Source organism: Scophthalmus maximus, chromosome 2, assembly GCF_022379125.1.
Source record: "Scophthalmus maximus strain ysfricsl-2021 chromosome 2, ASM2237912v1, whole genome shotgun sequence".
In the NCBI taxonomy this organism is placed as follows: Eukaryota; Metazoa; Chordata; class Actinopteri; order Pleuronectiformes; family Scophthalmidae; genus Scophthalmus; species Scophthalmus maximus.
Window position 1 is genome coordinate 13,620,659 of NC_061516.1, and position 10,480 is coordinate 13,631,138.

Sequence of the window (10,480 nt, forward strand, 5' to 3'; positions counted from 1 at the left end):
CTCGAGCTTCTCGTCTGCTTCCAGCTCTTGTTTTGTAGACACAACGTGTGTTGAATTCATTTGTGCACGTTTGTAATTGTTAGCACTGCAGCCACATCTCCACAGTAGGGGAGAATGCATGAACATAATTGCCAGATTAACATGACTTTTTCAACAAAATTTGAGCGCACATGCGCCGAGATGTTTCATCCTGTGCGTGTGCGTACATCATGCCTGCAGCCACATTAAGCTTCGACCTGCTGCCATTTGTGAAGACGTCTTTCACATGTTGTGCCCCAGTAGACACATTCCATGCGTTTTTGAAAGTCACTTCGACGAGCGCAGATTCCTATCATTGAATGTCACAGCGAATTCTGCGGATTGATGAAATGAACTGTTTCTAATGCTGTTGCTGTTCCCTTTTTTTTTATTTTCTTTTATTTTCTTTTCTCTACTGTCCAGCAGAGTATATCTGGTGGCCCAGGAAAGACAGGACGAAGTTTCTAATTGGCTTTGTGTGCAGGTGACGCTCATCCAACTTCAAGCACTACGGTGTCACCCAGGCAAAAAGAACGCAAGTCGGAACCATATGAAGAAAGAAAAGAAAACGTTAGTCATCTCAGAAAATAACAACTGCTGTACTATGATCCAAACCTCCTATAACTTTACAACCTGGTTTGGTAATGATGTTTCACGTCGATCTCTCCCACCTGTTCCCTTTCCTCCGTCCGCTTTTCTTTTGGATTCGTTTTTAGAGAGTCATTTTTAGCTTAACCTTAATTTGTGTCCTTTAATTTTATCTCCTGGTATATTTGTGTAAATGGGTTTTTGTTTGAAGTGCGGGGGGGGGGGGGGGGGTCATAGCCAAGAATATCTGCAAGTCATGTCTTCATCTTCGTATCGGTCAGTGTTAAGGAAAAGTGATGGGATGTTCCTTTCAGTCTTCCCGCGAAAAAAGAAGCTTGGGGAAAGACTCGGAGAAGAAAAAAAAAAATGAAAACATTTTAAGGAAACTTTAAAGAAGGTATCTAAGTAATAAATCTTAGTAGCTGTTTTATTTCTTGTGATGTCTCATCGTTAACCATAATTACCTATTTTTGGGCAATACAAAGAGGACTCCAATATTTTTATGGTCCTTTTTTATAAGTGTTGTTTTTGTTGTTTAGAAATATATATATATGCTATAACAAATTTCATATAACTACATTGTGAATTCAAACTTGAGAAAAAGAAATGTAGCTGTACATATTATTCCAGTCACTGCATATAACCAACTCAGTGAGAGAATAGCATATTTTTGTGATGGTGTGTCAAAAAGAACCTGTTATAGCGTGTGAATAGAAGACAAAGCTGTAAACAGTTACTATTACTATACTTTTTTTTCCCGTTTCTGCTGGAAGACGGTATAACGACCCCAGAGGCAAACAGAACACACTCGCTCTGTAAATACTGAAGCTCAATAATTTTACAAAAGTGTCATACCAGCAAATTTACAAACGGCGAGTTAAGTGACCGCAGTTTTAAGAAATGCATTTTAAAAAAGAAAAAACGAGAAGAGCCTGATTGGTTTCTTGTGTCTAACTGTTAGGATATCGATATCATTTCACACAGAGAGAGAGAGAGAGGAAAGAAAAAGGAAAAAAAGATGAATTAATCCAAAGCACACTGTACTTCGATGTGATGATTAGAACTTGAACCAGGCATTTTCCAGTGCTCTGTGCATCCTGACACTTTTATACTCTCGAGGGGAACTTGTTAGATGTCTCTTATTGTTTGTTTCATCCTGCTTGTTCCCGAATTCGTATATTTTATCTCATTTTTTGGAACACAATATCCGGGCTCTGTGCTAGAGCCGCCGTGTAAAGCTTCTTCTCTTGAATCGGTTCTTATTTTTTTTCTCTCTTTTTTTGAATGAATTAGGAAAGTAAACATTTTGATACCATACCTCAGCCTTCGTGAGTTCTATATCGTGGAATCATTGGCAGGTTTAATTTATTCTATAGTGGCGAAACAAAACGAAAACACTGAACGGTAATAAAGTGAGTAATCATTGCACTGTGAGTAGTGAAGTACAGGCCATTTTCCTATTTGCACATGTATATGTTGGCTTTTTAAAAGAAACGGCCCTGTGCTTTGGGATAGTATGAAGGATTGTGGGGGTTCATGTATTCTCGACTCGACAAGCGCGCTGGGGAATAGTAACTGATATGTTGCAGTGTACATTTCTTTATATATTAGACCCACGCGTCATCTGAAGATATTTATACAGGGTCAAAAGACGACACTGAATTATTCGCGATCTGTGGCTGCACCAGGTTTTACACGGTATGCGTTGGCTGATGATTTTACTCATGACAAACGTCGAGCGGCGATATGCTCCACGGTGCGGTCCGGTTTCGAAGCGTCACCGGCGGAGCGGACGGCGTGTTCTTCTGAAAATACTTTACCTGCTGCAGATTGTTATTTGTTGTTTTCATTTCCACCCACTTCTTGTCCAAATTGCTTTTGTTTTGTTTTTTCGAAACAACCAGGTAAAGAAATATGCTGGATACTTCTGTGGAAGTAAAAAGATTTGTGGAGGTGTGATCGAGTAATAATATAAAGAGGAAAGAGGAAGAAAAGAAAAAACAACCCTTGTAATGTTCAAATGTAAAAGAAAATAAGAAATACAAAACTAAAAAAAAAAAAAGAAAGATGCTTCTTTGCTGATTTCAAGTTTAATCAGAGTTTTATTGATACGTTGTGGTTTATATATTAATAATTGTAATATACTATTAAAATGTACTGTGCATCCATTGCTTTCTCTCTTTCCATTCACCATCCTCGGAGATCCTATTATCTTTTGTTGATCATCCATGTATCTCATTAGTGTGTGAAGAACTCACAGTTAACTTGTAAACAGAGTGCTGTCTTTGATACCAGTGTAGTGCTCTTTGTTGTTCTCCCTTGCTCTACCTCTCCCTCCTCTCATATTTATCCCTCTCCCTCTCTCGCGCTCTTTTTCTATCTCCTGTAATTACAACGTAGATGTTATATAGGACTCATTAATATAATACTTGTAGTGAATAGTGGATTTAGGACCAGTCAAGATAGACCTTTCTCTAAATGATCATGTTATCCTGATATTTGCAGACATTTATTTTGATAGAGGTTTCACTGTAATTTATTCCCTGTATGTTTTTTTCCTTTTTTCTTTTTTCTTTTTTTTTGGGTTATGGTTTTGCCACTCTCACATGGTTTCAGCTAACCAAAGCTCTCATGGATGGACAATAGAGAAACCGTTGCTGTAAGATGGAATTGTACACAAGGCATTATTTGGATCCCCACCCTTGAATGTTTTAAAAGGGGTGTGCCATACTACCTTAAATGCTAATGCTAGATATGCAAAACTTTTATTTTGGATTACTTTTTAAAGAGGGACACAAGCTATAATCATGGGAGGGGGGAATCATAATTCATACTTTTTTAAGATACACACCAATGATTTTCACAATAGTCACAATATCAGCCGTTATGTTGATATTGTGCTGATATTATAGTGCTGTTTAAATGACCTGCCATAGTGTCATTTAATATTCCTATACAATGGAAATAACCCAGATGCCTTTTGGCATAGTTATTTTTAAATACTACTGTTTTTGATCTCTTATATCTCTCAAAACTTTTGTTATTCTGATGATTTTAATCCCAGATTCTGGGAGCTAGTTTTCGTTCTAATCCATTAATCAAATGTCGTCCCCAAATATTGACTTTATAGAGGCATTAGTGTAAAAAAGGAAACAAGACCTACTGCATAAGACTCCATTAAACAGAGGAGCTGTGAAGGAGCAGGTGTGAAAGGGGCGGCTGGGTAGCAGGGGCTGATTAATAGGTGGTTAGATTCATGTCCGGACACTGGACCAGCGCCCCGGAGCTGTGAGTCATCGCTAAGCCAAATTGGAGCCGAAAGGAATATATATTAAAAGTTGAATCTGAATGCTCGACGTTTCCTCGAAGCGCCGTGTCAAAGGATGTCCATATTTCAGACCTGTTAGATCGAACACAAGCTGCTGTGTTTCAGGCGTTAACAAACCAATTATGAAGCCAATTCAGTTTCGGAGCTCAAGCTGTGTGCACACTCGAGTCGAGCGCAATTTCAATTAAGCATAATTTAGGTTTTTCTATCAGTTATTTTATTCACCTCATGAGGTTTTTTAAATTGAATGCTACACACATTACATGAATAAATACGATTAATGTCAATGTTAGTTCTCCTCAGCTAATATTGACTGTCAGATTACATACAGTATGTACAGTAACGGCAGCTTTGTTGGTGACATTAATGGACAAATGAATCCAATAGATCCACCAAGTATATGAGACACTGTTAATGAAAATAGGTGAAGGCGAATCACCCCCAAAAAGTCCACATTTTGCGATTCAAATAATGTTCAACTTTATTGAAAAATTATCAAAGTAATCGATTGCAATCGACAATACTTAATACTCCCTTAAAAAACAAAAAAATGATTTATCCAAAAAAAGATGAAGGACTAATGTATATCTTCACCTCAATTGCACAATATAGTGTATAATATGAACTATCTTAACAGTAAATAGGAATAAACACTTTCAGTTCTAGTTGAGTATTCTCCTGACAGGATCATAGAGCGTGTTCCTCCTGTTGATTTGCTGCATCGTCCCTTGAATTTGTATCAAAATGAAAATTCAAATCAGCTACACGCCAGTGCGAGAAGCTCATTACGAGCCGTGGATGATTCCAGATGTACAGTGATGACATTTCATCTGAAGTAGCCGAGCAACATGTTTTGAACTGCGTTGCTCTGTGTGTTTCCACTGCTGCAGCACATGGTGGCTGTAATTGAACTGCAATTAACTCATTTTGATTTAACAAAACAACAGAAAAAGAACTTGAACCGGCTGATTCATATTTTAAAAATAAATTTGCTCTTGTGTTGTTTTGTGATCCTGTAGCTTGGACTTTAAGGTAGCATGGCTCTGTTGCTGTACTTTCCTTTTATCTCAAAACTGACAGCAGTTCACAGCTGATGAATGTTACACATCTTAGTAGACTAGCTTATCCATTTGGGGAGAGGGGAGGGTCGTGGTTTAAGAAAAAAAAATGATCAAAAAAGAAAAATAGTCAACCTGGAAGGTGTTGACATTTGTAGTGTACTACCGTATCCATTTAAACTTGAATCTTGAGGCAAGTGCTAGGCAATGGCCAAACAATTTATCCCATCCGTTGTTTGGGGACAATCCCACCCTGAAACCACACACACACACACACACACACACTTGTGAGATTTCCGTCGCCGTCTTGGATTCGCATCTGTCTGACATTATGAATATGAGCAACAGTCTCCCAAAAAAAGCTGGGACATCAGACGAGGACTGTCGGAGGCTCCACTCCCATGTCTAATGAATTCGACTTGACTTTGAGTATTGGTGCCCGCAGAGAAGAGGCCTATTCATGTTGGCGCTCATGGTTTTGAACCACACAATGTGCCCTTATCTCTGAGAGATGCTGGTTACTGTCACGGTGACCACAAAGTTACTCCCGACCGACGGCACCATTTACAGCGTGGGCTCTCTTGATGAGGCAAAGATCTGTTCACGATCACAGACGCAGACTTGAGATCCTCACGGTGACGGAAATGGCACATTTCCCCTTCAATCCAAACCATTGCCATCTCACCCATGCCCATTACGGATTATAGTATATACATAGGGTTGCAATATATATATATATATCTATATCTATAGATATATATATATGTGTGTGTGTAAAGATGAATATATATACTTGCAACTTTGGCTCATTTGAACAAAACTAGACTGGAGACCTCAGCTGTATACAGAATGTCGCTCACACAGCTGCACCCATGAACCGCCAACTCATCCTCGCATTCGCCCGCTCACCAACACGAGAGTTCACCCCCTGGCGCGATGTGGAGTTTGGCGCAGGCCGCACGGCCTGGAGGGGCGAGCCCGGACGCTCTGCAGACTGCATGGACGGCAGTGCGAGGCTCTGCTGTGCTTCTGTGTCTCCGCAGGCTGAGCGCAGAGCTCTCCTCACTGCTGTCTGCCCATTCCTAACACTTGCCCCGTCTTTTTTTTATGTTAACCGACTTTTTATGGCGAGAGACAGACAAGACTTGACTGACATCTGAAAGCATCTTTCAGGTTATCATATGGCTTGCTTAAGCCCTGTTGTAAAGTATACCGAGAAAAAAAAAAAGGAAAAAAAAAGATGATGATAATAATAATAACAATAATAATGGATGGGGGTCTCTCACATATCAAATGTGGAAAGTCTAATTTTATATTTGTATTTTCAAATAATAATATTGACAAAAAAATGTCTGTGAAAGGTTTCCATCCTCTGCTGTGGTCCAGAAATTGATGTGTCTGTCTGGAAAAATAAATAAAATAAACTGAATTGTTATATTACTTGTTTTCGGTGTTTTTGCTGTGTTTTTTTTATTTAAAAAAAAAAATTCTCTCATATTTGTTTGATCACGTGTGATTTATGTAACAGAACCATCACGTCACAGAGACATTCACTTTCCATACTGTCAAGCAGGACGGGACTGCTAAATGTATTTTACCATTTGGTACAAACAAAGAGTTTTTCATTCCACATCTTCACTCGACCACACACACACACACACACACACACACACACACACACTCAGCATGTCGGCCCCAGGACCCTTGGAGGTCACTCGTAAGACAGCAGGATTAATAGAGTCTGAGCATTACGATGCATTTAGTGGGAGACGGTGAACAAAACGAGCGCTGGCGTGTAATTCTGCTGCCCCTCAGTGGTCTCCGCCAGCGCTGGAGGAGACGCGGTGTTTTCAGGAAGGGGGGGAAATGAAAACAGCCCAGCATCCACCGACGCCTTTATTTTTCATCAGCAGTTTCACATGGAGAGCATCAATATTAGCTGAGGCTCGGCGTGCAAACTGCCGAGGATGTGATGAGGAGACGAGCAAACACCGAAGTTTTGGAGGCCGACGATGGTTCGAGAGACACGGTCAGAAAACACCTCTCGTGTGTCCGTCACAGTGTGATCAGTTCTGCTTTTACCTGAGATGGAGGATTTCATTTCACATGCCAGAAACAAGAATCTGAATCTGAGTCGTTTCGAGGGGGAACCAGAGAAAATTATGTTTGTTTTTTTTTAATCCTTTCTGCTACTAGACCCTAAACAAAGATTATTTTTTTTCATAGAGATCAGTTTATGTCTGTTCATCACAGCTGGTGTGTAGATCACCACTGAAGTGACTCTATATCCATATCTATCTTGCACTGGCAACCTTAATATTAATTATGTACTGATTATTTTCTCTGTCACACTGAGATTCAAGGATCAGGACTGTTTTTTGAATGTGGGAGCTTGTCAGAGACCAACAGTGAAGCAGCTCCATCACTCATTCAGACGAGGTGATCTGTAATTCTGACTGGGATCAATACCGTTCCCTGCTTTGTTTCTCAGAGCCGAGCCACTAGACATTTAGATCACATCGCGCTCTTTTCTCTCTCTCTCTTTTTCTTTGTTGTATGTTGTGTCTTCTGTCACCAGCACATTGATGATATAACTGACACTTTGCACCATTCTCCCACTTAACAGGAGCTGCTTTTTTACTTTCTATGGCTTTCTTTTACAGTTCCGAGCCCAGTCGTGAGGTATGTGCAGGCATTCACACACACACACACACACACACACACACACACACACACACACACTGTGGTGTTAAACAGATTAAAGGCAGCTCATGTGTTCACACACAAATGGCGTCTGTCAAATGGCTTTGGGTGAGAAGAATTTTAGCCTTTTTTTGTATTTTTGCCCTATGAATTGACTGTAAATTAGCACTATGGTAGAAAACATGAATTATTTCATTACATCCTAAGCAGAATAGATGTAAAGATTATAGTCTGGTCACTGTAAATGGCAGACAAAGTGGTCACAAACAGCTGATTCCTCCAGTCGTCTGTGTTCTTAACTTGCGGGGCCTAACCGGCCGACCTTTCCCGTCCACCCGCCTTTTAATTAAGTGCTAATTAAAAGTGCCATTATGATCAGAGCGCTTCGCTGGTCCTTAAAACACAACGCGCCGGGTCTGTGGTGGAGCACAGAGAGACAATCAGCAGTCATTACAGGAGCCAAATGTCAGAACACGACAGAGCAGAGAAGACGTTATTAAAGCGTGAACTCCAGAGTTAGATTTTCAAGTTGAAATATCCGAGCACCAGGCCTTATGTTGTGAAATGTGTCACCTTTTATGTACATATGATAGTAAGAATAAACTTAATTTATATAACACCTTTCAGAAATAGTGACAAAGTACTTGAACGATGCAGCCCGAGGATCTCAGGGTGCGTGAGGGGACATGAGGCAATAAGAGGTCCGATAGATAACTCGGGCGAGGCCTCTCGGGCCTTTGTAAGTATAGTCAATAAAATCTTAGATCTGATTATCTCAAGATTGAGGAGAAAATATCACAAATACCTCTGATACTCTTCCCTTACTGAAGTCAAAGGGCAGTTCACTTAAACGTGCGCCTTTCTCACATTATTTCCCTATACTTCTGGAACACTTAAGAGTAACGTCACATCTTTAATGTTATTTGAAGTGACACACGTGCACATTAACTTCACCAGATATGTGTGCGCGTGTGCGTCGAGAAGAAGCCCCCGTCAACCGGCACACGTGATGGCTTCACCCCAATCCCGGTTTCTGTGTGTAAATTTCCCATGGGCCAGTGCTAACAGCCTGAACGTGACAGCTCCTGGCAAACGCAGACGAGCCACAGTGAGTGTCGCACAAAAAAATGCCACTGCGAGCATGCAGCATGGCAACAGAGGCTCCGGGGCCGCCACAGAGGCGTAATGAAGAAGTGGCGGGTTTTTTTCGAGAGGCGGTCCGCTGCCACCTCCGTGTGCGTCAGCCCGAGGAGCAGAGGAGCGAGCTGGAGGAGACCAGGCTGCATATTCATGCTGTAACGTGCTGCTGCAGGAGACTCGCATCCCCCCATCAGCAGCCTGCGAGGGCACCTCAGGGCCCCCGCAGCATTTATTAACGGTAATTAAGAGCTAGCCTGAGATGCTGGCATGTTTAATTGCCAATTCCAGGTAGGTTAAAGATATAGATGAAAATGACAGCTATTTATATAGTGCATAAGCATAAATAATCATGCTGTGTTTATGCGCCGAAAATGAGAATGGGAACGAAAAGAGGCTGGGAAGCATCCAGATCCCTCACACAAGCCCGCCATTGTGGAAATCCAAGTGCAATAATGAGCAATGTTCAGTGGATATGCACTTAATTTTATGTGCATCACTAAATTATCTCCCCGCACAGCCATGTAATGGATGCCCTTCTTTTGAAGCGGAAAATTTTTTTGACAGAGCTGTGTAATAGAGTCAATAGTTGATGGGAGCACTGCTGTGGATGGGGAGATGAGGCACTCAGGTGGCTGCCTCCTCGCAGACTCCAGGCCTAATGTAGCCCTTGGCATGGAAATTGACGTGACATTGATGGGCACTCTCCCGCCAGCGCAGAGCCGTGCGCCTGCACAGCCTTCCAATTCGCTAATAATTGCTGATTAAAAACTAGTTAAGAGTCCATGAAAACCCAAATGTGCATTAACCAAATGACCTTCTGGGAATGGCAAATAGTCTGCAGCCGGGAAGGCACACAGCCCCCCCGCGTGAGACCGCTCCCCCGGATTTGTTTTGGAGGAGGTGTGAGACGCTTGGGTTTCTTTCAAGAAAAGACTTTTGTTGTTGTTGTGGTTTTTCAAATTGTTTCCTGAGCTCGCACAAGGAGTCTGTCACTCCCTCTGAGATAATTCTGAATATGGACTTTTTTAAATGAAATCTCATCATTATCTAAACGATAGATGATCTGAAAATCTTAAGAACGTAAAGTTAAGCTTCGTTTTGTAAAGATTGTAGCATGTAAGTAGTTTGGGGCAGTGCAGGGTTACATATTAATACATTAGAATCTGGATTTGTATGGGCAGCACCTACACATTTTCATATCAAATGTGTTTTGTAAATGCAGATAGGTGGGGGTTTTTAACAGAAAAGAAACATACACGTTGTAGTCGTCAATCCAACTAATTATCATCTCAACGATTCGTCAATTGTATGTCGCCGGCGGCATGAGAACCGGCTCCGTCGTGTCCCCTCTTCTCTCAAACATCATCCACGGTGTGAGGCGCTGTACGTTTTCAAAGGCCATCCGGTTTGGCCCGGATCACGGCGGATGCAGCTGTCTGTTCATTGTTCGTCAACACTGTCTTCATGGATCTGATGCTCCACAATCAATAGCTGCCTCGGAGCAAACTAGCGAGCAGCAGACTGCAGACGGAGGTATGAGTGTCAATTATTGCTGGAGGACAGAGCAGTAAAAAAAACAAAAAAAACGGAGTGAATGCCGAGAGGGGTGGGGAAACGGTGTTTGGTGTTGATGGGATCATTAGCA

At 41.4% G+C, this 10,480-nt stretch overlaps 1 protein-coding gene across 14 annotated transcripts in view; it reads left to right on the forward strand.

Moving 5' to 3' along the window:
- The window catches only part of msi2b (musashi RNA-binding protein 2b), a 250,506-nt gene extending 244,074 nt beyond the window's left edge, over positions 1 to 6,432 (forward strand). For 11 of the 14 annotated variants that reach the window (XM_035625461.2, XM_035625463.2, XM_035625460.2 and 8 more), the window contains one exon: positions 442 to 6,432. In XM_035625461.2, coding sequence (XP_035481354.1) covers positions 442 to 486 — 45 coding nt within the window. In that variant the 3' untranslated portion in view covers positions 487 to 6,432. The remainder of the gene's footprint in view (positions 1 to 441) is intronic. The other 3 variants (XM_035625455.2, XM_035625453.2, XM_035625454.2) reach the window with 2 other exon arrangements.
- Positions 6,433 to 10,480: the final 4,048 nt, after the last annotated feature.